The sequence below is a fragment of the Drosophila mauritiana genome, chromosome 3R (genome assembly GCF_004382145.1).
Source record: "Drosophila mauritiana strain mau12 chromosome 3R, ASM438214v1, whole genome shotgun sequence".
In the NCBI taxonomy this organism is placed as follows: Eukaryota; Metazoa; Arthropoda; class Insecta; order Diptera; family Drosophilidae; genus Drosophila; species Drosophila mauritiana.
The window spans coordinates 11569503-11597496 of NC_046670.1; the positions used below are offsets into that span (position 1 = coordinate 11569503).

At 43.5% G+C, this 27994-nt stretch overlaps 2 protein-coding genes across 9 annotated transcripts; one reads left to right on the forward strand and one right to left on the reverse strand.

Moving 5' to 3' along the window:
• Window positions 1-115: 115 nt before the first annotated feature.
• On the reverse strand, window positions 116-27747 carry LOC117143414 (peripheral-type benzodiazepine receptor-associated protein 1). 8 transcript variants are annotated; one of them, XM_033308112.1, is made up of 19 exons: window positions 27435-27747; window positions 21111-21276; window positions 20869-20967; window positions 20582-20809; window positions 19171-19294; window positions 18682-19106; window positions 16747-17257; window positions 16574-16685; window positions 15709-15854; window positions 15425-15625; window positions 14973-15163; window positions 13744-14431; window positions 13431-13675; window positions 12263-12343; window positions 10581-11222; window positions 9693-10034; window positions 8833-9121; window positions 6013-6080; window positions 116-3291 (listed from the first exon to the last, which is right to left on the reverse strand). In XM_033308112.1, exons 1-19 carry the CDS (start codon window positions 27539-27541, stop codon window positions 2524-2526), a joined length of 5433 nt encoding a protein of 1810 aa, XP_033164003.1. In that variant the 5' UTR covers window positions 27542-27747; the 3' UTR covers window positions 116-2523. The 8 variants fall into 8 exon arrangements, with proteins under 8 accessions (XP_033164003.1, XP_033164001.1, XP_033164000.1 ...); XM_033308110.1 differs by having other exon boundaries at window positions 15709-15887; window positions 18637-19106; XM_033308109.1 differs by having other exon boundaries at window positions 15709-15887; window positions 16747-17287; window positions 18637-19106.
• On the forward strand, window positions 19396-20457 carry LOC117143417. The gene has a single exon (XM_033308120.1). The coding sequence runs from the start codon at window positions 19506-19508 to the stop codon at window positions 20295-20297; it is 792 nt and encodes a 263-aa protein (XP_033164011.1). The 5' UTR covers window positions 19396-19505; the 3' UTR covers window positions 20298-20457.
• Window positions 27748-27994: the final 247 nt, after the last annotated feature.

The following is a 27994-nucleotide window of genomic DNA, read 5'->3' on the forward strand; positions in this document are numbered from 1 at the left end:
AGTATAACAATTTAGTTGGTTTTTCATTTGTTTTGTTTATCCATTTCATATTGCATAGTACTCATTGCCATTATCATTTCTTTTCTTTCTTTTTTGCCAGTGTGTGTTTAATGGGAATTTAATTTCATTTATACTATATTGTTCGCTTGGTTTCCGAGGAAATAAACTGTTGTATACTTGTATAGGTGTTTCTAGTAAATGATTATAGAGTGTGTCTGTATGTTTGTGTCTGTGTGTAAGTGTGTATTTCCGGTCTGTCCCCGTAAACCGGATGTGATATATTTTCCGGTTTTTCGGGAACTAAACGGCTTCGGTGGATGCCGAAGTTAGGCTTGTAGATTGTAATTGTAGTTCCGATGTGGCTGAATAATAATACAGTGACTTGATTGTAAGATTTAAATCAGTTACGTGGGAAAAGTTAACGCTTGTTTCGATTTCGGTAAGTCCGTCTCCATTCAAAACATCTGGCTAATTCCGATATCTAATTTGTTCTGCCCGCACACTACTGCACATTTGCCTGCTTACAATTTACAGTGTTCGGTTTAATTGAAGTGTATCTGTGTATCTATGGTAAGTGTGTGTGTGTGTATCTAAAGTAATCGTTTGCTCACAATTATTTTTGCCGGCCAAGCACATGTACATATGCAACTCTATGCGCTCTTTAAATATGCCTCGTTTAATGTATTTGTTTGGTAGATTTTTTCATTAATACACTTTGTTATCTTTATACTCTTCACATCTTGAATGTTTGTATTTCTTCGTAAAGCAAGAGGTACGCGATGTATTTGTATCTGTATGCCGAGTGTATGAGGGCTGAGTCAAAGCAATTTTAAACATTAGGAAACACTTGACTATCATCATCTCTCGATCGGATTCAAAAGCAGGCTTTCCCGTGAGAGAAACCGAACTAGTCGTATGCGGCGTAACTAACTATCGGTAGTAGTTGATAGTTGGTAATTTGTAATTGGTAGTAATTGATATTAAAATAACGTTCGAAAGAGTGTACTTTGGATAGGCAGGGGTAAATAGATAGCGATAGGAAGTACTTAGTAGCAAGGGGCGGCTTAAGTTGCTAAAGAAGGTGTGAGAAAGTCTCCTTGCTGAATTTAGTGAACATGTCTCCTGGGTCTTTTGGGTCTTCTGGGTATTCTGGGTCTATAACGCTACGATCTTGTGCTTAGTACATTATATTTGTATTTGCCATTTGGGTATCCCATATATGTATTTATGTAGGAGTAGATCTCTCTTGGTCTTTGGTTTGCTTTAAGTTACACTGATATTTATCGCATATGGCTTCTATGGACATCAAACACTGAGAAAGTGGGGCGTTGAAAAGAAGTTTTGAGTCGAGCAGTCGAAGGCTTTCAATTTCGGTTTTCTGGATCGGTTGGGATTTTGGGATTAGGATTTATATTTGGCTCAGGCTATCACTGGATTGAGAACAGAGTGGATTGGGGATTGGGGCTTGGGGTTTGGGGAAAGTGATCTTCTTGTGCTGGACTGGAAGTCAAGGTCGCCTAGTCTTGGAAATGCGCCCGATTTGAGGTTGGCTTGAATGCGAAATCGTATTTAGTATATGCGAATATATGTAAATATGTACCATATCGATTTATTTATTTACTTTAATGTATGTATTTTTGTTTTTCGTCATTCCGCTCGTCTGACATTGCTCAACATTCGGTTGTGTTTTGATTTATAAATGTAATTTTAGTGTATTTCAATTTAGTTTTCAATATATTTTAAATATATACATATAATATATGTATGTTTATGTTTATGTTCGGTTTAGTTTACCTTATGTGTTTGCTTTATCTTCTCATTTCTCATCTTCTCTATATCGTTCCTCGTCTCTTTTTTGGTTTTTATTTATAAACTGGTCAGCAACAGTAGCAAATTTAACAATGTGCGTTAACAAATAATTGTAAATATAATGTATGTATATAATATATTTCTTCTCCTCGCTTACTTGTATTTGTATAATATATGTGTGTTCAGTATCTATGTGATTGGTGTGTATTGCATCTGTGTATATATGTGTGTGTGTGGTCTTGTATTATAGAGCTTTATCCTTTAGTAGGTTAATGGAGTTGCAGTCACCTAAACCGGCAGGCAATTTGTTAAATAATTTTACAACAATTTATCTGGGCTTTTCTGTGGCTTTGTTTTTTTCATTTTTTTTGTTTTTTTGTGGCCCGGCTGTTCGGCCGATGCTGCTGTTGTCCGTCGGTCACTCATAATATTTTCATTAATTTAATTAATAAAAAATATTACCATTAGTATTAGCACTATTAGTCATATCATATCATTTCATATCAACGAGAACAACAACATATGCATTGGCCTACAGTTCGGAACCGGGTATGGGTTTTAACTTTAGCATTGGTTTGTCTGTCCATCATTATCATTTGTGTTTTACTTTATATTAGCTTAGTAATCGTAATCAATAGCAATAATCATAATCATAATAGTAATAATAAGTCTAATCTACGAATAATATAACAGGACCCTATAGAATGACCGGGGTTATTTGCCAAAGCCGAACCCGAATTTTCCGAAGAGGTCTTTGCCTTTCGACAGGACATCGCCGCCGGGCGCCGCTGCCGCGATGCCCTTGAGCCCGCCCAGCAATCCGGCGCCCGGTCCTGGAGGCGGCGCCTGGGCTTGCGGTGGCACTTGTTGTGGCTGCTGCTGCTGCTGCTGCATTCCGGGCTGCATGCCCTGCTGCATGCCCTGCTGCATCCCCTGCTGCATCCCTTGCTGCATCCCCTGCTGCATCCCCTGCTGCATGCCCTGCTGCATTCCGGGCTGCATTCCCGGCTGCATCCCCCCCTGCTGCTGCATGCCCATGCCAGGCTGCTGGGCACCAAAGGCGTTTGCTTGTTGCTGCGCTGGCTGCACACCACCTTGTGGTTGCATTGGATCCGTCTTGGGCGGTTGCTTCGACCCAAATAGACCACCGGTGGCAGCCGAGGTAGCACCAGAGAGCAGGCTAGTCGCGCCGGAGAATAGTCCGCCCGTTTGCGCCTGTGTCGTCGGCGGCTGCTGCTGCTGCTGTTGTCCCATCTGCTGCTGACCCATCTGACCCATTTGACCCATCTGTCCCATCTGCTGACCCATCGGCTGACCCATCTGCTGACCCATCATTCCAGGTTGTCCCATTTGCTGTTGTTGCTGCTGCTGCTGTCCCATCTGCGTCTGTTGCTGACCGTACTGCTGCTGCTGTTGGAGTTGCTGCTGCTGCTGTTGCTGTTGCTGCTGCAGGCCGACATTACCAACGCGACCGATCATCCCCTGCAAGGTGGCGTTGGTCCAAGGACCACAAAAGACACGTTAGTCGGACTTCCAATCGGGAATCAGGTGGGCGCATTAAAAGAATGGCAAACTAATTGTTAAGAATATATATATATATATATGGTACGTATATTTATGGGGGTTTCTTAATATTTTCATGGATTTCTTTCAATGCTCTCTCAAGTATGTTTTTTATTTTTTTAGCTGGGGTATCGGTTAGTTTAGCGAGGTCCTCGAGCATTTGCCGCCGAGTTGCTGTTGATGGATTGGTTGTGTTTTAATAATGGCAGCTACGTTTCATTAACTACGGAAAGAGGCTAGTCAAAAAACCGAACTCGAATCCTCGTGGGGGATTCGCTCTAGATGCAACATAGTGCTAGGCCAGGCCGGTAAGCAATCAATCAATGGACTCCGAGTGCCATCATCTCCGCATGGAGCGAGGGTAGCAGGAGGCTTGATTTCTGGCCCTCAATTGAAACGAGTAACAGTAGCATTACGTGATTTGATTCTTTATACACTTCCTTTGTTCGGAACAAAACGAAAAATATGTAGAACTAGCAACGTTTCTCAAAACTTTTTCTCAACTGAAATCAATAAAAAGGAGCCTAAGGCCAAAGGAGAACAAAAACTTGCATGGCAAAAATAAAATGTATATGTATTTCCAAAAAGATACGCATTCTGACAAGAAAAAAAAACTTCGGACAGTGCGAAAGGACTCTGGATGTCCCTGTTCAAACCGGACTTCTATGGTTCTAGAACTCTATGGTATGTATTTACACTACCTTGATGAAATAATGTCGAAGGTGGTGTTTGGTGAACGTATCTAATGATAATTGTTGAAATCAAAAATCATCAGCGGATCTTTAGCATCCGGTATGAGTTTGTGTCGATGAACTAAACGAACCAAATCAAACATTGTGTTTTGAGTCATCGTTTTGCTATATATTTCACTTCGGTGTTTGAGCATTGGTAAAAGTAAAAGCTAAATGCAAATCTAGTTGGGTAACTTATACTTGACGAAGGTGAGCCAGAGGAAATCATATGAGGGAAATGTTGATAGTAATCGAAAGCAAAGACACTTTGGGTTCAACTGAGGCGGGGAAAAGAACTTAAAAAGCAAGTTACGAAACCAAAAACTCAAGGTATTACACATACAGTGAATCACATAGAAATTTGTACACATTACATCCAATATTCCATATAGTAGTAGTAGCAATTAATTAATATAATTAGTAGCGTATACCAGTAAGAAAACAAAAATGTATTCATATATAGATATATATATATATATATTTATAGGTATGCATCGCGTCTTATCAGCAATACGTTTACTTGAGTGTGTATTTTGTATCTGGCATATATGGTATCTGGTATCTGGTATTTGGCGATTCTAAGATAAGGAGTTTCGGATACTGTGTGAATAGATATTTGTACACAAATTGGTAAGCTTTTTATCTCACTGTTTGCTCTTTGGGCTAAAAAAAAAGCAATAATATCTGGCATATTTTCAAGTAAAAACTGCTTTTCCAGTGACCAGGAAAAGCATATTAGTTTTCAATTCATCTGATTTTATTGGTAGTTTATATATATATTTTGGGTAGCAAAACAAAATGATTTATCCACTCTTCTTGGCAGATCAACTGCTGCAAAGCTTAGAAAGTCTGTAAGCTGAGTAGATATTGGAAAAATGAACTAAAAACAAATAAAAAGCAGTGAAATAGTTAGAAAAATAAGGTAATTGAAATGTATGAAATCAAGTGGACGACAAACTCAAGAAAAATCGATGTAAATGATTGTTGCTGTGGAAATCGCTGCTGATATTTGTTTGAAATCCTCGTCAGATTTTATATACAGACTATACACACATACACCTTCTGTTCTTAGTTTGATTATATTACAGACTATGAATGCAACGATCTTGGATTGTATCTTTACACGGACGAGCCTTTGCTGATTGGTTGGAATGTTTGTATTTATAATGTCGCTGTTGTCTTTGGATGTTAACTACAAGATAAACATGTTGCTAGCTATACATATGTACTATATATATATAGGTATATATAAATCAGTTGATTCTGGTATCGTTAATTGGAATGTTCAAGTACTGTACTGTAAGCGTTTGAATTGGGATTGGAATGGATACATATAGACATGGTGAGATAGGAAGTAAGCGTATTAGCTATAGACATAAAGAGAGAGAGAGAGAGAAAAGAGGACGGAACAATGGACGATCAAGTCGAGTACTGGCGAGTGTGAAAGAGTCCGCACAACACAGCCGGCGCGTGTGCAGGAAAGCGATAGCAGTATGTCGAGGAAAAGAGATGGCGTGTTCCACTTCTGTCTGAGTGTCGGGATAATATGTTCTTTCCGCGTTCTCTATCGAGTGGGGGCTTTTTGCTTGGCCGAGAATCGGAACCGAAAAGTAATGAGTGACAGAGATAGCAAGTAAAGATATAGGTACAGGTACAGGAGTAGGTAACTGTTGTTGTATTATCTGTTGTATCTGTTTTGTAGCAATAATAAGATGGTAGGTATACGGTTTCGGGTATTAGGTGAACAGTTGTGGTTACATTTGGCGTATTCTTAACTCTTTTCTTTAGATTAGCTTTAGCATTTTTATTTTCACAAACAAACAAATGAAAGTATTGTATATCTTTTCTTTCTTTTCACATACGTTCGATATATCAAAACAAAAGGAAACAAAAGAGAAAGAGTATTTACCTGCGTTTGGTGATCGGGGGCAGGATGGCCCGTGTTGTCTAACAGTGTAGGGGAAGCAGGGCGAGCATCTATAGCAACGAATATAACATAAAGACTTCACATTTACCACAGCAGACCATTACAAAAAATTATTCGAAAGAAGTTGTAGTAGTCAAAACGGAAAATATCGTAATTGAAACTCAGGTCGAAATAAGGCATTGAAATCGAAATGAAAACGAATCGAAATATTGAATTTATTCGCGTTGAATTTGCAGATATAGTTCGGAGCTGCCTGTTCAGAAACTGTGATTAATGTTGGAAAGATTGGATATATATATATTTTACTCATTTACTCATTTCCGCGCGCAGTTGGGGTTAATCAAATAATCGTTGATCTATATAATTCACCGCACTTCACGAACAAATCAATCGACAACTCAAAATGAAAGGGTTAAATAAAACATTTCAATGGACCCAAAGGTCTCGCTTGACATCCAAATACAATACGGGCTTTTCAAAAAATGTTATGTTTTAAATTTGGTTTTGCGCAAAGACATAATTGAAACGAGATAAAGAGGCGCCAAGAGGATTCAGATTAAATCGGATTGTTAAAATGTGAGAGATAAAAAGTTGAGTTAGATGATTGCATTTGATTTGATAGTGGTTATTGGTCCAGACGTAAGTAGATTAGAATTGAATTAAATATTACCTTCTTCGTTTGGCTAACGAAATATAGCCCTATTTTAGCCCCGATATCGGGCTTCTTGGGCTCTCTGAATTCTGTTCAGATTTCGGTACATTACTTGCATTTGCACAAGCTTTGGTATGCAGTTAAGAGTATATTTTAGATAAGATACATGTTATATGTATAGCATGTGGACGGGCACTTAATCGGCTTAGTATGTATATATTGCATTATATATAAGTAGTAGTAGTTATATGGAAATAAGTAGATTAAATTTTAATTAGGTATTTTACAATATAAAATGTACATTAAACACAAAGTACTGCTCGTATTTATTTGAGAATTTAAATTTTATGGATTTTGGTGCTTGGAGCCCTTGCTGATGCTGTTGTTGTTTTTGTTGTTATATTTGGAACAAAAATTAACAAATATCAAATATATATATATATCGAAGAAGCTAATTGGCAAACAAACAAGACCAACATTCAGAAAACCAGAAGGAAAGAAGTCAACGGAAAACGAACAGAAAATCGAAAAACGATAAATCAACGAGAGGAATCAACGCTAAAAGAAATATTTGATCGAAAAGCAGATACTCGTACTCGTTCAAACGATATTGGGGGTATTCTTTTTTTTGGGGTTTCGGTTTCAGTTTCGGTTACGGGTATCCGGGACTCAAAGGATTCATAGCTTAGAGGTATCATACTCCTCTACTCGACCGTAGTTCCCTGGGACCTTTGTCCCGACCGGATATGTCCTCCAACTGGCCAACACCACTAATCTTTGGCACTGGCTCCGCTTTCTGGTCGGTGGATCAGGGCATTCTGGGTGACTTTCGCATTAGCACTACTTCGTCATCGGTACAAGGCACATGGCACATTCAGAGGTTGACTTTGTGATCTATGTGGCTCGGTGGTGATCAACTTAGCAATGAACTCATTCGGCAATCAGGTGCAAGTAATTCGTATCGATAAGGCAAACAATTGCTTTACTAAAAATTCGAACAAATCGAAACAAAAGCGAAAAGAAACGAAGACTGTTTTCAAATATACTTTAGTTAAGTATCATGCAAGAGACCATCTAGAATTATACACGTCTAGAAAAAGGCACGCAAGACAGGGAAAGACAGGATACGAGAATGATGAAGGAAATCAAATAATAATAATCATTGGTACAGACAATAAAATAAAGCTAGGTGAAGACTTATGTACAGGGAAAAAAAGTTAATGAACATGAAATAATGGACCCAAAGTTTCGAATTTTCATTCTATAACTTCTTCAATTCGCGATGATAAGTGATTTTTCGATGGTGATGCTCAAATGCTTTGGAAAATGATATATTGTGTGTGTACAACAACAAGAACAACAACTATCTATTTTATATTTTTATTGGATTAGAATTATATCATTGGAATCCAAACAAAAGTCGTACAAAACAAGAAGGAAATATTTATATATATAAGAATTGGAATTATCAAACTGATTGGTGCTGGAAATTATTGAATTTGTACATCAACGAAAATCGCATTTAAGATTAAGGGGAAAAAAATGGGAGAAAAGAGTTGTACAAAAGTTCGCTCGGAATCGTAATGGAAATCAAATTAGCGGCGTTCAAAATCAGAAATTGTATTTAACTTGTAACTGTTTTGTTTCACTTGAAATTTTATTGCGATAGAGAGTTAAGACAGAAAGAGAGAAGGAGTGAAAATATTCTCTGTGTTCGCTGATTTGTAATATATATATCGTTTGGAAAACGAAATCAAAATACGAAAACGAGGAAACACTTGGGGTATCGGAACAGAAATGGATTGTTATAGTATAGTATATATTATCCCGCTGGTGGAATTGTTATGTTGTCTGGAAGAACCTGCATAGTTATTCATCTTATAAAGTGCGTTCGAGATTAAAGTACATGTTTTGTATTATTTTGTAGTATTTCAGATTTCTTTTGAAAACGAATCAACCGAAAAGGAACCGAAAACGTTAAACAAAACACGTTAACTCTTGTTAGCCCGTTAAAGTTCTTCGAATCGTTTTGCAGTATCGTTCGATCATTGGTTAATTCGTATTCAATTCGAACCAAAGAATAACTGAAGAGTACGTAAACGAAAATGCGAAAGTCCATTGGCAGCTCGATCTGCACAAAGCCTACTTACTTTTGCCCGGCTGGCCGCGCCCGCCCATTCCGGGCATCATGTTGTCACGTGGCGGGGGCGGCGGCCCCCTCGCTCCTGGCCCCTGACCCCTGCCCCTCTGGCTGAGACCGCCGCGGCCGGCCACTCCGCCCGGACCCATCTGGTTGTTGTACTGGTCGGGCGCGTCCGCCAGGAAGTTCGACGGCACCAGGCCGCGCACGCCGTCCAGCTCGCCCATGTAGAAACCGTCTTCATCCATATCACCGTAGACGAGTATGATTTCGCCCGTCTTGAAACACAATTCCACCTGCTGTTAGGGGGAAAAGATTTCAAACATACGTAATTAATTTAAAATATTAATAAATACATTAATATTATTAAAAAATTAAAAATCTTAAGACTTAATACAGATATAGGCGCATGTGTTCAAGCTTTTCTTTTATATATCCTCTATATATAATAAATATAAGTATACAAGAACGAATTGCAATAAAGGCTTTCTAATTGCTTTTAATCTAAGCCTAAGCTGGGAACTGGGAAAATAAATATTACGTATACGTAATGTGGGACTACTTATGTGAAATATTACTTATACGCAGTGTATGACTATTTTGGCGGCATCTTCCCAAGTATGATTATTTACCCTACTTATGGGTAAGAAAATGATTTTTCATAGCTAGCAGAGCTCCTAGCAATTATGTTTATCCTTGAGACAGAACTCACTTCTTTGGCCACCGGAGCAAGAACATGTTGGCTAAATCCTGGCAGTAAGCTGCCAAATAGACCGCCCATAAGACTACTTCCTGCCTGACTTTCACGTCGCTTTTGTATGCAAATCGAATGAGCCACAGGGCAAATAAAGATTAAATGATTTGACTTACCTCGGCATCCACATTGGGACTCAACTCCTGGGGATCGTAGTCGTAGAGCGCGATCATCCGCTTCACGGGCATGTTGGCATATATGTCACCCCAGCGATCGCGGCTTACATTGCGCATGCTCTGCTGCGGAGCACCCTGGCCGGGCATCACCTGAGCGGTGCCGCCCACGCCGACTCCCTGGCCCTGGCCCATCTGGCCGGGCATTTGACCGGGCATCTGGCCACCGGCCGTCATGGAAGCGGTGGTGTCCTCCACCTCGGAGACCATGTTGTGCGGCACATAGCCCCGCCGGCCACGTAGCTCGCCCCAGTAGAAGCCATCCGCATCCTTATCACCAAATACCTATTTTAGATAAAATGGGCATATGCCGGAATAACCAGATATTAGTGGTAGGTCATAGATTATGCGGCAATGAGTGATTATTGTAGTTGTTAAGTGTATTGGAGTGCATAACGCTAACTTAACGAGTATTTATGGAACTATTAGAAGAGAGAACAACGTCTACATAGTGGATATAGAGTACTGTTTGGTTAGATAGTTGTGGTTGGGTTGGGTTGGTTTGATCTGGAGGTCGGGGGTTAACTCTCAACGAATCTGATTCTTAGGATGAGATTACTGAGGATGTAAAGAGATCGGAGCGAAGGAAAAACATGCACTGATTCATTTAATTAGCGCAACAAGCAAGCGCAGCCAATTCATCATTGGTCGCCAATGCATCCAATTTGCATCTTCAATTGGGTTTTGCGGATCTAATCGCATCAGACCGGATCCAATCGGATCGGATCGGGCTCACCATTGGTTGGTTGCTCGTCGAGATCGCTGCTGCGGCTGGAAAGTGTCTTGGTGGTTCTGTGTGGATTGGCTTATCTCGGGAATCAGGGGGCTTACCTTGATTGTGTCGCCCTCCTGGAAGGGCAGCTCTTCGTCGCAGCCATCGGGATTGGGACTCATCGTGGATGGGTCGTAGTCGAACATGGCCACAAAGTAGCGGGGCTTCTTCTGTGCTCCGGGCATCTGGCCCGGTTGTCCCGGCTGACCGGGCTGGGCCTGCTGTTGCCCTGCCTGCTGGCCGGGCATCATCTGGCCCTGCTGCATCTGCTGCTGCTGTTGTTGCTGCTGGTTGAGCGGTCCTCGTGGTCCCATCATTTGGCCAGGCATCTGACCGGGCATCTGACCGGGCATCTGACCGGGCATCTGACCGGGCATTTGACCTGGCATCTGACCAGGCATCTGACCAGGCATCTGACCGGCCATTTGTCCAGCCATCTGACCTGGCATCTGACCAGGCATTTGTCCAGGCATCTGACCCGGCATCTGACCCTGCATCTGCCCTTGCATCTGCCCTTGCATTTGCCCCTGCATCTGCTGGCCCTGCATGTTAAGCTGGCCGGGAACTGGTCCTCGAAAGCGTGGCCCACCCATGGGACCCTGGGGTCCGTAGGGCTGCTGCTGCTGTTGCTGTGGTCCCTGCGGTCTTCCTGGAATCGGGACCATGCCCCGCTGCGCTCCTGGCTGGCCTGGCTGATAGCCCTGGTTGATGGTGATGGCGACGATCGCAGGAATTTGAATCAATTTGAATGAATTTAAAATTTTGTTAGCGTTTGATTTTGGACACTGGTTTTCTTTTTTCGGGGTGTTGCAATTGGTAATTAGTACTCTGTTTTTCATTCACATTGTCTTTAGAGAGGTTTACGTTTAGCAAAGTGGAGGCGTCTGCGTTTAGCTGGATCGCTTTAGCATTATCTCTTTAGACTACTAAGGAGGTACGAAAGCTGTATGTGTTGGTCTAGTGTGTGTAGAGTGTTTCAATGGAGCATTACGAGCTAAATACATATATAGAAACTGAAAAGCCAAAGATCTATAGCTGATAGTCGAAGTACGAAGCTAAACGAGTATGATTACTGAGGGGTTAGGATGTTGTCGGTAGTAAGAAAGCACGGAGTTTCTTTATGTTTGGAGTCTTGATGGTAACTTCAAGTGACTTGTGTGGGTGTTTACACATGTTTCTAGCATTTACATACGTATGTACACATATGTATAAAGGGAGTTCTTATATATATTAGTAGGCTGAGGTATTTGTAGATACATTTGGACAGAATAATCAGACAAAAGGTTTGACTAAGCACTGAGTCCAATCGCGGTAGACAAAGTTAACTCTTTCTTCTAAGACCTACTGATCGTAGGACCAGAAATAGCCATGCAATTTGTAGCCCTGTTTTAATATTTATTTTCCAATCTTTAAGATTTTAGTGGTACTTACAGGTCAGCCGAAATATTAAATTTTCTTCCCTAAAGGCATAGTTAATTATTAACTAAGGAAAAAAATGAGAAAAATCTACAAAAAACTGAAAGCCAAACCAAAGTCTGTTTTTATTTCTTGAATATACAAGCCTAATTGTCGCAGATTTTTAGCAATAATTGTAGCTAAGCTAACAAAATAAATATGCATCGAATCTAGAAGATACTTGTACGCAAAGTGTTACAGATACTTAACGCTAGTGTGTTGTGTGGCGAGGTGTGTGTGTATGTGTGTGTGTACAATATGCGGAGATGTTGTGGGTATAACTTACATTCTGGTTCACTTGATTCTGTGTGGGTTTCGAGAAGAGGCCACCGAGCAGGCCACCTAACAATCCGGAGCCTCCGTCGGGCTGTTTGTCGATTTCGGTATCGGTATCAAGGTGTTTCAGTTTTGGTTTCGGTTTCATATAATGAAAATGAACATGTACTTGTTTCGTTTAAAATTGTTCGTTGCATTGCGTTTTCCTTAAGACAATTGATCGGCATTTCCGCTCAATATTTAGTTAGAACTCTACTTGAAATCGGAACAACTCAACCAAGTTCAAAATCTTAGATATATTTTATTGTTATTCGGTAATTGCATTTTGCAGCTGACATGCTAGTTGTGAACTATACTCAAACTAACTGGGAACCCAAAATCGAAAGGAAAATAAACCAAAGGGTTCTAGCAAAAGTCGCATACTCTGGCATATCTCTTAAGTACAAAAATAATATGAAATTATAAAAGTAAAATGTGAATAACTTTACATACATACAAGTTCATTGGGTGGGAGAAGAAGGGCTCAATTCAATTGCTTGGGTTCTTATCGCCAAGGACTAATCGAGGACTCAATTGTCTCGCAGTTCTTGGACATGTGAAATTTGTGTGAATTTTGTGCGATTGTCTTAACAATTTCTCTCAGTGTATGTATATAATAGGTTCATTTGCAAAAGAAATCGACCGAAAGTAGTAGTAGTAGGATATAGTATTGGAAATTTAAGGCAGTCAAAAAGATATTGGAGGATAAACAGAGAGAGAAGATGTAAGGAAGAGGTAAATGTTTAAATAAATAAAGCTCAACGTGGAACTCTCAAGAGAAATATAAAACTTCAGAAATGATTCGATGCAATAGAGGGTATTCGTATGGATTTCGGGTAGTTCCGATTCAATCTTGGCATGGAGGTGCGCGGGTTTTACAAGCAATGGGTTCTTAAATTTCAAGGTATTCCTTATGTGTGACTAGCATTCGGGTGGGTAGAAGGTATGTGGAAGTTTACACGAGATCAACTTATGTATGTACATTCTTCGATGGTGTGTTGGCTTCAAGTTAAGGTTACAATAGAATTGAGAAGAGCTCTCAGCCAATTGGAAATCGAAATGATAAAATGAAACGAGTTCACAGAACATTATTTACAGTGTACGCGTTGGCCGGACGACCAGCACGGCGTCGCACTCACCTGATGACCCGGTTGACCCGGCTGACCCGGCTGCATGCCCTGCTGCTGCTGCTGCTGCATCTGGTTGGGATCGTACTGGCCGTGATCCTGCTGCCCACCCATCATGTGCTGGCCCTGCTGACCCGGCTGGCCGGGCATGCCGCCCATCTGCTGCTGCACCGTCATCCCGTGCGGTCCCTGCGGCAACTGCGGACCCATGCCCATCTGATTGGGACCCCTGCGAGCCACCGCATTGCGCACAGTATCTACAAAATAGCATGGAAGAGTTCCTTAATCAAAGATGCTTCAAACGGAAGTCGAGGATAGAGCTTACTTGGTATCAAGATGGGCGCACTGTCCGCCGACTGAGAGTCGCGGGACTTGGTGCGTATGGTCACGGCACGCGGATTGAAGACGCCCAGTTTGCCGATGTCGATGAGGGCGTGGTCGCCGGTGGGCGAGTTGATGTCGGTTACCTTCTTACCATCGGCGTACACAGCATAGCCGGTTACAGGCCCCGTCGAGGTGGGCCTGTTAACCGGCTGCCATGTCACCAGAATGGTACCGTCCTGCGGACCGGCCTCTAGCTGAATCTCCTGCGGCGGATCGGGCAGTCCCTTGGTGAGGGTGCGGAAGTCGGCATATGCTCCGGGCGCCTCCTCCTGTCCCGGCCGCCCAGCTCCGCCCGTCTGGCCCACATTCGCCGCATGCTGGCCCACGGCCCGCAGGTGCTTGGCCCGCACCGTCACCCGGTATTGGGTGCTCGGCGCCAGGCCAGTGATCGTGTGCCTGTACATGCCCGGCTTGACGGTGCGCACCTCCACATTGTTTACACACACCACGTGCTGGTGGTTCGAGTTGGCCGGCAGCCACGAGATGACCGCCGAGGAACAAGTTATGTGCGAGGCGCGCACCGCCGAGGGGCCCAGGTGAGCGGTGTCCCGCCCGATGATCATCGTGCAGGCGGCATCCCGCGATGTCTGTCGGTTCTGGGTCACGCTCCGCACGCTGATGCGATGCGGCTGGAGGAGCAGAGAATCGGATGTCATTACTAGGTCTGATAAATGAATAAGTGAGCGAGACGTCTCATAAGATCAAGAATAAATTAAAGGTTCTCTTTTATGAAACATTATGTTACCATATGTTATATTATGATTGAATGTCAAATTGAATATGGTATAGTTATTGTATTCAAGTGGATATAAAAGGAGTACGATATGAAAGATCAGATTTGTAGGGTTTTTACCACAAGATCATTGCGATTTACTGCTATTTGACATAGACGTAAGTGTATTAGTCATAAATAAATGTGTGTATTGCACTCGATTATTTATTGGTAACATGCGAAAGTTAAATAGTGAGTGGAATTGGAATATTAGAACCGGAGTAAATCGTCTAAGAACAACATGACAGCATCTTGTTTAAAGACGGTTCACTGGCATTAGTATTTGATCTTGGGATTGGATGGTGCTTCAAAGGATGCCACTGCTTCGTAGATCCTAAAAACGATCTATTCTTGATTTTAAGATGACTCTCGTTCCCACTGTTGGCAGCTCATCTCACCCGCGTGGAGTCAACGCCCTCGATAAGCGCGCGTGTGCGTTCGTTGGCCTTCACGGTGACCTTGAGCACGCCGTCCACGTAGACGTGGTAGCTGTCGATGAGGTTGTAGCCCACTGGCTCCGGCGGCGACCAGCCAATGAGCACGCTCTTGTTCAGCTGCCGTTCCAGCGTCAAGTGTTTGGGTGCTGGAACTGCGGGGAGGAGCAAGAAGTGTGTCATTAGCCAGCTGATTGACCCAGGGACAATAGCGCAGCTCTAAATGCAGCGGACTAGGTGCTAGCGATGCCCCAACGGCTCAAGGTGGATTAAGTCGCGGAACGGGAATCTAATCAAGGGTCTAAGTAATGCTCACATTCATGCCATGCACAGGGCGACGCATTCGAGGATCGCCACAAAAACCAAAAGATTAACAAGTTGAAAGGACCAAGTGATTTTGGACCGGGAATAGTTACCATTGTCGCTGATGTCGTCCTGGTCGTGCTCCAGATCGGTGTGCGTCTCACTCAAGCGAGCCAGATCCTCGTGGGTGTGTGTGAGCAATGGGTTGTGCGGCGGCAAGGAGGGCAGCGACGTGGTGTCGCACTGCATCGATCCGTCCTCGGCATCGCGCAGCGTCGACAGCACCGCCTGGTGGAACTCCAGGAGGTCGTCGCCTAGCAGATACAGATACAAATGCAAATACAGATACAGGCAGAGATCGCGGGTAAGCTATAGGGCTTGGAACTTATTAACCCACCTACTAAGCGCTGCACAAAGGAGGCAGGAACAAGGCCGCGTCGCCCGTCCAGCAGCTCCGCATCCAGGTAGCCACCTTGGGGCTCACCGCTGGTCCACACCAGCAGATAGTCGCCGGCGCACAGGGAGAGCTCGCCCTCAGCCTCCCTGCAAGGCATGGAAAGGAATTCATTATGAACACTGAAAATAACAAAGGTTAATCTGATGTGTTCTAGGCATAGGTTCGGTTAATCTTACAACCGTTGGAGGGATCGTTTAAGGATTGCGCATAAGGAAAATCGTTTAGATATTGTATTTAGAACTCATTGGTTAGTTAAGAAGATTGAAGTTAAAAGCATATAACAAAAACACATAATTGCTTGCTCAGTGCAAGTATTTTAAATAGTACTAAAGAAATCTGTTCAATACCATTAGTAATCTAAGTAATTAGCTATTAATTATATGGATTTATGAGTAGTAGTTATATTCCTTTTATATTGAGAGTAAAAAGCTAAAATGCTAGTAAGCTACGAAAATATGATATCGCGTATACGACTGGTTTGCTATTTTGATAAGAAAAGTTATATAAATGTATTGCATACTTTTAGGCGGCTCTATAGTTTCAATACGATTTTGATTTAAATAGGTGTACATAAATGGTATTAATTAATTAATAATTAATAATTAATTATAATTAAAATGTTTTAAGAGAATAAATAATAAACTGAAAATCTTAAATTTGTTTGAATTTATTCTGAATTTTTTAATGTAGGTTAATTAATTAAAGATTGATGAGTGATATTTGTTTCGTGTAAATGACTTTCATAACTTTATGCAATGGGGAAATGGCTTTTAGGTATCATATAACAAAAATCGTGACTACTTACTCTGGAGGATCATAGGGAAATCTGGCTATGAACACACAGCAGCGGCCTTTTCCGGGAATATCCAACATATCCACCTGCGGTTCACTGGCTCCATTTAGACCATGATTGCGAGCTGTTTGTTAAATTCGAAATCGATTAATAATCATTGATAATGGTTAATCCATTATACTCACTGTCCAAATCTAGGGCACCCAGTGCCAGGCCGCTGCGGTTGTGCATCATGGAGACACTGAGCCCGTCGGTGAACTCGTCCAGTCCCCAGTTGTTCGGCGGAATGGGTGAGCAGGGCGAGCTGCGGTTGTACCGCGTCAGCGGTATGTCGATCTCGTCCAGCATTTTCATTTTGGAAGCCTGTCGCAGGGCGGCCGCGGTGAATGGATACGAGGCGCTCGACGCCACGTCCAGGAACGGCGGACCATAGGAGCTGCCCAGGCCACCGGCTCCTCCGCCGCCGCTTAGGCCGTACAGAGATGTGGCTCCAGTGATGCCGCCAACACCTGGTCCCACGCCCAATCCGCTCAACCCGGTGGAACCCAGGAGGGTGCCAGTGTCCAGCAGGCCCAGATTGGACATGGTCGCGTGCGTCAGCGAGGTGCCGCCACCGGCGCCCAGGGCCGAGTAGCTGGTCGAGCCGGCGGGCGGCAGGTTATGCGAGTTGAGTGACAGGAGGGGCATGGTTGAGCTCTGCAAATTGTACAGCTGTATTGTTCCGCGCTTCTCGGTTCGATTCAATTCGATTCGAAATTGATTTGTTTTCAATTCAAATTCAATTCGGGTTCAATTTCAGTTGCCGTTTTAGTGTGTGTGTTTATTTGTGTGTGGAATTTGGAATATTCGGTTTTTTTTCAGAATTTACAGGGTATTGGTTGTGTTTGTGGTATTTGTACAGGTGTTGTTACACAAACATAGGTTCACACACACAGAGATACAGATGCAGACATACATATAGATCGAGTCGATTGATTCATTGATTGATTCGTTTCGACCGCAGATCAATCATAATCGGAGTTATGGGAATCGAGTTAGAGATTTCATCATTATTATAGTAGTAGTAGTAGAGAGAGTGAGAGAGAGAAAGGGAAGACAGAGAAAGCACATAAAACGGAAAGAGAGATCACAGATACACGTTTATTCGGCTGCCAGTGGAAAAAGGCATCTAGAACGTCTTAAATGGACATCTATGCATGAACAACTGAGCATGTTGGTGGTGATTTTCGGCTGGTCATGAGTGGCTATTGAATCTGCAATTAACTTAAGCCGTCTCCAAGCGAGGATTCATGGTTATGCAACACGGCTAGCATCCAATCATCACCATCAAAAAGTTTATCAACGAGTAACGGAAAGCTTTCAAACAAGTAACTCCTTCAAAAGATATAAACTTAGTATGCATGTATGTATATGTCTGTAAATGCAGCAGATGCATGAGCATGGTTGTGTACAATCATTTTAACGATACATATGAACTTCGAAGAAATGCTTCAAAAATATTTCAATACAATAAAAGTTTGCAAGAAATGAATTGAGTACACGAAGCAGTTCTTCGATTTGTGCATGACCAATGATATATGAATATACATTTGAATAATATTAGTGACATTTATAACTAATACCATCCTCGAGACGAGTGATTTACAATTAAATATCTAGCATGCCAGCGAATTTGATTTCAATGATACAGAGAATACTTATGTAACAGGCAATCAAAGGTACTCAAACGATTTAGTTTTCAAATGGGTGTTTGTGATTCAGTGTAATGTGATATTCAGTGGGTGGCTTTGGATGGGAATGTATTTATTTTCATCAGTAATGAGACTACAACAAACGGCCGGTGGCTGCAGCAGCGACGATCAACAGAAGCGGATGGTCGCTCTATATGCTGTATGCTATATGGCTAGGCTATATGGCTACTCAAACGGATCGAATTTACATACAACTTATAACGCATATATATAGCACTTTCTAGATGTGGCAAGCTTGTAAGCAAATCGATCGGCAGCGGTACATAATTGCTGTGGTTGCTGTTGTTGTTCGTAGTTCATTGCGATTGAAAATAGCTGGTTTACCTGACTTAATGCCGTCGGCATAGCCTTCATCGTGTGAATATTTACCGGCAGGGATGGAATGCCAGTGATTCCACTTGTTCCGCTCAGCAGTTTCTCCACGGACGTCTGTCCGGTTCCGTACTGCATCGATTGAATGGCATGGCTGCTTAGACTCGAGGATATGCCGCTGATTGAGTTGGGCACCAGGGCCGATATGGATGATAGGCCGCCTTGGCCGCCGCCCCCGACCACGCCTCCCGATCCAGCGGAGACGCTGTGGGCGGCAGCAGCGGCGGCCGCGCTGTGCGAGCCAAGGCTGGTGCCGCTCAAGCTGGTGCTGGCCCCACCATTGGGCAGCGTAGATGCCAGCGATTGCGGCAGGCTCGAGTAGCCGGAGGATAGGGCGGAGACACCGCCGCCGCCACCACTTCCTCCTCCTCCGCCTCCTCCCAGAACTGCTCTTTTATAGCGGTTCAGTTCTTCTTCGAGTTCTGCGGGCAATACAAAGTCCATTAATATATATTTCGGGATTGGTGTGTTCTCTGGCTTGCTTACCACTCTTTGATATGGTTCTAAATTCGCTATTTACCGTGCTCAACATGGAACTGGGCGGCAATGCTGACATGCTGGCGCTGGCCGAGGTGCGAGGTTGTTCCAGCTCGGCCAGCACTCGATTATCCTGCAAGGCAATAAGGATACATAGATTATAGGTTATAGTAAAATGGCAATCCTCTAGAGAACTTCGAAATGTACATCTTAATAGGCTATTACTTTAGCATTGACCTATTATTTTCCCAACTGGCCTGATAAGTCCAAAGCAGGCAATTTTGTATAGAAAAAAATCCAAATTCAACGTAAGCAATCCAAGCCAGACGGACCGGCTGGACGGGATGGATAGCTCGGTGCCTTCCGGGGCCGAAAGCGGTCTTATCAAGGAGTACAAGGAGTTTGCCGAATGCCTGGCCAAACTGGAGCTCAAAACCGATGAGCTACTAATCGATGCTACAATGGTGGATCAGGAGTTGGGGAACTGCCTCAAGTTTCGCGAGGATCAGCTGCTGAAGTACCTGACGGAGAAGAACGACGACGACGAGCAGATGCAGATGCTGCGAGAAAACATCGAGCTCAAGGCGACCGGCGTCGAGTTCCAACACGGCATTGAGCTGATCATGGAGAAGTACCGGGAGCACAGCGAAGGGGACATGTTCATCGATACCTACCAGCTGAAGGAGCACTACCTGGCCGGTTTGTCGAAGGTGGTCGAAGAGCAGGATGCCCGCATCGAGCGTATGGTGGATATGATGAAGCTGACTGTCGACTTCGAGGACCGGAGCAGTGCCGGTAACCAGCAGATCATCTGCCAGCTGACCGGGGAAAATGAGCAGTTGCGTCGCCAGTTGCAGATCAGTACCACCGATGAGCTGTTCCGACAGGGAGCCCTGGGCTCCAGCGAAAGTAGCACCCAGATCGGACCAAACGATTCTTTGGATCCGAATGCCTCCCGGGAGAATAGCATCTACAGCATAGATAGCTTCCTCTCCTGCCTTTCGCCGAGCAACGTGGAGGATGATTCGGAGTGCTCATCCAACGAATCGCTGCTGAGTGAGCTGGAAGTCACTTGCTTCATTGAGGAGGCTCTAGCCGAGAGGCCCGAGGAGCAGACCTGCAACCTGGAGGACTAGGCACAACACACGTTCCTGCTGCACTGCAACACTGGCTGTTTACGTTGATTGGATACTTGGTACTTGGGTTCTGAGCTTTGAAATAAATTTTAATTCGGGCTGGAAATCATTTCCTAAATCATTCCCATCGATTTCCAACCCGAAATATAATTTCATTCGAGGCTACACTATTCACCCACTACTAGCTGTTTGTTAGCTGTTGCTGTTCTTTTAAATAATCTTGTCACTTTCATAAAGATCTGTATACCATTTGCACTCCTGGGAGATTAGTTACACTTAAATACCTGCTCAATCTTTGCCATTATGATATCAATCTCGGATCCTTGGTCCTGGTGGCTGATTGTCGGTGCCCAAGTGACGGTGGAGCTGCTGGCCGATGTAGGAATGGTCGCGCCGCCACCGGAGGACACGCTCCCCATTCCGGAGCAGGCCGAGCGGGATGCCTGTTTGGCCTTCAGTGCCGAGGTCAGTTCGATTTGCAGCTCCTCGCAGCGCACATTTTCCAGCGCAACCTATGGATTTTTGGGGTTCAGTACGATTGAGTAGTTATGATTTGGGGGCATATAGTCACCTTCTTTTCCAGTTCCCGGGCTCGCGACTGCAGATTCTCCACCGCCTCGGCATCGGGGCGAGCGCTGCCGCTCAGATTGCGTATTTGTGCCAGGGTTTCCTAGAATAAAAGGTATAATTACAGATAAACATCCTCTTAAGAATCAAAATCTATCTACTGTTAAGTTATTAAGTAACTATAGTATGTCAGTTGATATTCCATTAATATGTGCATGAATTCACTACATTTGGAAGGACACTCACCTGATGCGCCCGCTCGATCTCCGTGCGCCGCATCTCGGCATCGCGCAGCTGCAGGCTGAGGGCGTCCAGCATTCCGTTGGGGGTGGTGCCAGCGGCCACGGCAGCGGCCGCCGACTGATGGTGGTGCATCGACTCGTACGGCATGCTGTGGCTGCCCCTCGGACGACTGCAATGGAAGCGATAATCGCACATGAGAATGGGGTCAGTGAATCTGCAGCAGGACGAATGGACGAACTGCCGCTGGGCAAAGACGGCAGGACTTGGCAGCTATAACTAGTTGCTGCTTTTATTATCCCTTATTTATTCATGCGCCTGATGGCTGGTGCCTGCTGCCTGGCGAGTGTGGAAATAGGTCAGCTGCCTGGCACGCACGTGTCCTTGGGGGTCAGTGTGTGTGCGTGTGCGATGTACGTGTGTGTGTTTGGAGTGTGGCGAACTTTGAACTTTGGGTTAATTGCCTGCCTGACCGTATTTATTGTCCACGCACAGCCTACAAAATCTTATATTGTTCGGCTCGGCTCATTCAAACGCTTATCTCAATTTCATAGTTTGTGCAACACATGCTGTCGTTTATGGTTTATGGTCAACGGTATGCCAAAGATTTAATTAAATAAATTTCTATTTTAATTTGCCTTGCTTTTTAGCTGGCACACCGATTCGAACTGAGCCAGCGCAAACATTACGCATACGCCACCGAAGAGTTGCATTACTCATACGCCACCCTTGCCAGCTGAGACAATGGAAGGCGCCAGCTTGTCTAGACGGCGGCAAGACTAGATACAGTTATCAAGTCCGATTCACTTGGGCAAGTGCTAAGGGAAGTCGGCTGGTTGGCATTTTGAGCTCTGCCATAAACGAAACCTTAATCCAATCATTAAATGCAGGATATACAAAATTGAAATCCATTTACCGGAGCTGCGCTGCATCGATAAATTGTTATTAATACATCAAAGCTCGCATCCATCGGAAGCCAGTGGACCACCACTGCACCACCCCCGGCATCACTCACTCCACCCACTGCACCACCCACACCCACTCGGTGGGCTGTCAATGCCACTGTTTATGTGGACCGATACCGATGGCTCGGATGCCTGACATTTAAAAGCTATGACAGCGTTTATCCAGTGCCAATGATGATGATGATGATGGGGATGATGCTGCCTTTCGCCTTTGATGCGTTGTTGTGGTTGCTGTTGCTTTCGGCATTCGTGTTGGTGGTGCCCCGCCCTAGTGGGCGGCTGCATGACAGCATTTAGCCGGAACCAAACGGAAGTCTTTGGCATTTGCGAAACGCCCTTCCGGTTTCAAGCACTGCCCACAACGGCATTTTAATGGCAACTTCTATAGGTGGATGAGCATCTTGTTGCTTGAAAACAGGTGATACCTTTATTCTATCTTCTAGAAAATTTTATTCTTTAGAGCTCTTCTATGCTTAAAGATCTACAGTTCGAAGAAAGGTCATTAATTTAATGTAACCCGCTATCGAAAAGCATATTGCTTTATGAGTCATTCTCAGTGCTTGTAAGAAAAGATTACATGTCAAGATTTTATCTTTAAAATGTTTCAATATTCAGGATACAATAGTTATTTGCACAAGAACCTTTTCAAAGACTTTGAACCGTTAAAATAGAATAACAACTTGTTCTACAATCTGTGCGAAAACTTCTTGACTACAAAGTAAAGTAATGATGGGGCTCAATTACGTATTCCAGGTGACCCGCAATCACAGTAATTATCCCATTAACTGACAATCATAGCAACTTGATGTCCTGTCATTCCACTTCAACTATACACTATGCACCATAAATATTAAGTACTCACTGACACAACTGCAGTGTAGCGCGACTTGAATGTGAATGTGAGAGGGAAATGGAAAATGCGAACTGGGAAAAGCGATGGGAGAAGCACAGCCACTAGTTGCTGTTATGCATAGAGCGTGCGTGTGTGTGTGTGTGCATGTATTACAACTGCAAGAACAACAACAAGTAGAAGCACATTTGCCCTACTACTGTTACTGTTACTTTGACGCTGTTAGTGGTTCTACTCTAATTTTCGGAAGTGCAAAAGAGATAGTTGAGTGTAACAGTGCGAGGAGGTCAGCTACATAGGCTGCGAGTTAGCCAGAGAGAAAATATCCCTCCAGAGAGAGAATGAGTTCGCGCATGTGCAGAGGACACGTCCCGTTAACAGAGCTGTTACCGTTACGCTACTCTGCTAAGTGTTAACATTTCACACTAACAGCCAGTGTGGCCGTGTTTGCTGTGTGCGTGTGTGGGTGTATTTGCGCTTGTGTGGGTGTGCATGTGGGCCGCAGGATTTTTTAATTATGATGAAGCGCATTGCAAGCATTTCGCAATTGAAGTCGATGTGGCCGAGAGGCCTTTGTTGATGTGAGTTGTAAAAGTACACAGAAAGAAACGAAAATTTTAAGAAAGACCTCATACAATTGCATAAGTAAATGTAATAGTACTCATTGAAACCAACTTTTCATATGCCAGGAAAAATAAAGTCTTAAATGAAAATACTGACATACTAAGGCATCTTTATATAAGTATGCAATGCTATTTTATTTGGAATTTGTGTTGCAAAATATTTTGAGTTATTCATTGCAAATATTATTATTTTATAAGGGGTTCTGCTCTTAGGTTCCCAAATTAAGATATTTTTTATTAAGATATAAGTTTGTTTTGCTTATTGCACGTTAACATACATGATAGTCCATTATTTCCTTTAATGTACCAGTAGGTGTATTTTTTTCAGTTAGTTTCTTATATATTTGGCGTGTTCTTTGTCCGGCAGAATCCCTAGATTGCTATCCGGCCGCTGTCATTTCCTTGTTTGTCTTCAAACACAACATCAGCTCTAGCCACTTACGTCTCCCCTCCCCCCTTAGCTCCACCCCCTCCACTTGCTCCACCATTCCCTTCGTCCTGCCTTAACCCTCCGCTGGGCACCCAGCGATAGTGTCTGTCTGTGCCTGTCGGTGACTATTTTAAGCACCCCACCGTTTGCCGCACACTTTCGTGGACTTGAGCAGTGCTTGGCACCATTTATCTCCACACACCCACACACACGCACTCGTGCATGTACGCACACACACAGCGACAGGAGCCTACGTCACAGGCGACTTGTTTGCCAGCCTCCCAAACACAGAGCAAAATTGAAGCCACCATGAATTAATTATCCTTGGTTAAAGGTCCATTCCATCAGACCATTAATAAGCCAAAATGTATGTCACTTTAAGCTTATAACTTATCAAGTTAATGCGAGCAAATCATCAAAATAAATATTATGTTAAACAAATGAATGAAAAAGTTTTTTAAATGAATGATTAATGTACACACATTTAAACTGATATCCTTGGCAATTATTTACTTAAAGTGCTGTCAGCAAGCAAAGCGATCTAGTTAGCAATTAAACATTTAACCTCTGGTCTCAGTGCGTTCTTCAATGAGGAGGTGGCATCGATGTCTGGTGGTGTTGTGAGGAGGCTTGAAATTTTAATGAGTTCTTAAAGTGCAGATTAGCCGGAGCCTCAGACTGCGCACCAGGCAGCCTCTTCGGAGGTCCGATGGAACCAACTAAGCCACCCGAAACTGGGTTGCGGCCTGGCGATGCTTTACACTCTATTAACCCACATTCTGGCCAAAGTCGTTGCGGCCATCGGAGTAAATTAAATGGAAAATTCCCATTCACTCGGCACTGAGGCACGTTATCTAACAGGGAGAAGGCAGGGAATGGGAAGGTAACCACTGTCATCTCAGTATCTTTATTTCCGCACAACGTGGCGTATGCGTAATTTCATTTACAACTGCATGGCGACAAGTGAAATATGCAAAAAGTCGTAATTAAAACAATATTCCGTTGACTTTTCGTGGTTGGAAAAAAAGCCACAAAGAAATGAGACGAAATATTCCTGCCAACTTTGTTGGCCCCAAACTTCGACAAACTAATTTAAAAACTTTGTTGCGTTTTCGGTTTTTGGCGCGCAGCAACTTTGATTTAGCCGGAGAACAAAAGTTGCAACTGCAAAATGGCAATTTCCACCTTGTGTGTTGACAGACAAGTTTGCAAAGAAAGGCAATTAATTAGCATCCGGAGTCGGTTGCCTTGTCAAACTGACGAAAAATGCAAAAGTTGGCCATACCAAGCTAATATTTATTCACCAGCAAAGGTCGGTGAATGTTTTAAAGCACCATTGCCTGCTCTTCGATGCCTTAATGAGCTGTCGTTCAATTAATTGAATGCTCACACACTTGTGCCATAACAATCAAGTGCTTCTAAGTGCTACAATTAAAGCCAACGAAGGCAGGGGCCAACAGCCATTGCCAACAATTACATGCATAAATAGTCGACAATGTGCTCGAGAATATGACGAGTGGCAAGTCCTAAAAATAACACTGCGAGCAGAAACTTTTTTAAAGTCGAGCAATTACAATTACAATTACGCTTAAGATGTTGGGAAAAGTTCATTATCCTGCTGCTGGCATGACCTCAATCGCAGAGCCAAGGAAAAAAGCGAACCAGAACACGAGCACAAAAACTATCTTGCCTATTTATAACAAGCTGCTCACACACAGGCACACACACACACACAGTACCACGAATTTCGTCGCTTCTGGCGCTGAAATACTATAGAAAAAACCATAGCACAGTTATGGGATGGGAAACCAAACCGGGAAATGGGTAGTGGAAAGTAGGCGGGGCGGAGGGGTACGAAGAGAAGCAGGGGGATCCCCGCCTGTGGACATCTCATGGCCGCAGTTTGGCTGGCAGCCCAGCATATAAATTATTGAATGATTGCCATCTGTCAAAATTGGCCAAACTCAACGATTAATCCTGCTCGGAAAAATCCAATAAAATTATAATGGCTTTTCTTTTCAAGCCGTTCTTTATTTTGTTCAACGCTGGGGATCTTTCCATTGGCTTAACGGAAACTTCAATTAAATAGTTGCACACTTAAGTTCTTCATTCTAAAGAAAGTATGAACTATACAACATAATAACTTAAATTTGGCCAACTAGTTTTCATTGATCAACAGAAAAAACTATATATTTATAGAAGGAAGCTATGAAGTCATTCTCTTCATTGGTTGTGATAATGTTATATTAAGTATCCGCACCGTGTACCAGGCCATCGACGCGTGACTTTCGATCATTGCAGTGGAAACTAAGTACAGTGGGCTATAAATATATACGAAATGCGTGAAGGCATTCAATCGGTGGGAAGTGCTGTTACGGGTATTGAAACTCCGCTCCAGAGAAGGTAACGGTAACCGCATGCACGCTGTAGATACCTTTTGTGTACATACATATGTATGTACATGCATACGTACAAACACACGAACGTGTGTGGGGGGGGGTGTACACTGTATGTAGTATGTGTGTTACGCACGCAGCAGCAAACAACTTTAACATTGTTGTTGCGCAGGCTGTGGGCCAAGTGTGAAGTGAAAACCGCCCCCAGAGTGCGAACCCAAAAAGTGGGACTTTTCTGCTGCTGCTGCTGCTGGAAGCTTATGAATATGAAACGCTCACACACACACACACACATGCTGCTCCTGCCGTTGTGGCATTTGCAGTGGTATTGGTGCTGCTCCAGTTTCGTTGGCCATTTACATCTACTTTACTTGCGTGCCTCTCGCTCTTTTCGCTTTCTCTGTATGTGTGTGGCGGGTGTATGCGTGAGTGTGTGTGGGTGCGCGCTTTTTTATGCCAAAATGTAGCTGAACTCTGCCTTTAGCCAATTTCTCCGATTTTATTTAGGCATTTTTCTATAATTTCGATTTCATTCACCATTTCGCCTGCCTTGGTTTTTACAGTGATTACCCGCATTTGCATATTGTACATGCATCAGCATGTGGGCGAGTATGTATATGTATATGTTTGGATATATGTATGCATGTGAGTGTGTGTGGGAGAGTGTAGTTTTACGCTGGCTGCTCTTTTTCGTTTTTTTTCCTTTATCGATATGCTTACACTTTTACTTTTCACTGGCCCACCATTTTCCCGGAATCATTATATCTTCCACTGGATTTTTTAACTGCACTCGCGGCGAGCTTTTTCACGTTATTGGCGAGAAAATGGAATTTTCACGCAGCAGCGGTGCTGTTGGGCAAACATTTGGTGTACAGCGAAATTTTTCGTGAGCTCGCTCGCTCGCATAACAGCTCTTTTTTTCAGCTTGCGCAAAATAAGTATTTACCACGCGATTTTGGCACTTTTTGCTTAAATTGCGGTTTTCGGAAGCACAGGATTTGATCCTTTTTTTTGGGTTAACTTTTTGTAATATTTTTCATTCGGGGCTTTTGAACGGGTTGCGAACCTTTTTTGCTGCTTGTGCTTCTGCTTCTTGCTTGCTGCTGCTGCTGCTTTTTCAGGTCGCCTGTTTTCCTCTTCCACGTTTGCGCTGGGAAATTCACATAAATGCATATAGTTTACACTAGGCTACGTAGGCTGTACATAATATATCCGAAAAACGCGATCGTTTCACTGCTACTATATAGAAAAAAACTCCGCCTAGTTGTCCACTTTCTGTGGGTAGTAGCAGTTGGGTCTCAGTGCGAATACCGAAAAGTGGGTCATCTCGGTCGCGCTACTGGCTCGTACTCTGATTTCTACCCAACTGCCAGCTCGGTGCTCAGTGTGCCAGAGCAGAGTGGCCCAGAGAACCCAGAGCCGAGCACTTAGTACCCAGTGCCCACCATCCAGTGTGCGGGGAATCGATTTTTCTGCCAAATGACACTGAAAAACGGGCAATTCTCTCCCGCTCTCAGAAGGACTCCATTGGGGTTGCAACTGGGTAACTTTCTGCTCAGGGCCTGTTATTGGGGGTTTACTATTACTTCTGGCTGTTATCCGTTAACAGCGCTGTCCTCTGTTAAC

What these genes read in the sequence shown, in the direction of transcription:
- LOC117143417 (XM_033308120.1), top strand. Translation starts at nt 19,506, where the DNA reads ATGGATAGCTCGGTGCCTTCCGGGGCCGAAAGCGGTCTTATCAAGGAG.
- LOC117143414 (XM_033308109.1), bottom strand. Translation starts at nt 27,541, where the DNA reads ATGCATTTATGTGAATTTCCCAGCGCAAACGTGGAAGAGGAAAACAGG. An exon ending in TGCCGACGGCATTAAGTCAG is followed by an intron (nt 17,288 to 18,636) that starts GTAAACCAGCTA and finishes CGAACCGAGAAG; the next exon opens with CGCGGAACAATACAGCTGTA. An exon ending in CGGGTCAACCGGGTCATCAG is followed by an intron (nt 12,344 to 13,430) that starts GTGAGTGCGACG and finishes ATCGACAAACAG; the next exon opens with CCCGACGGAGGCTCCGGATT.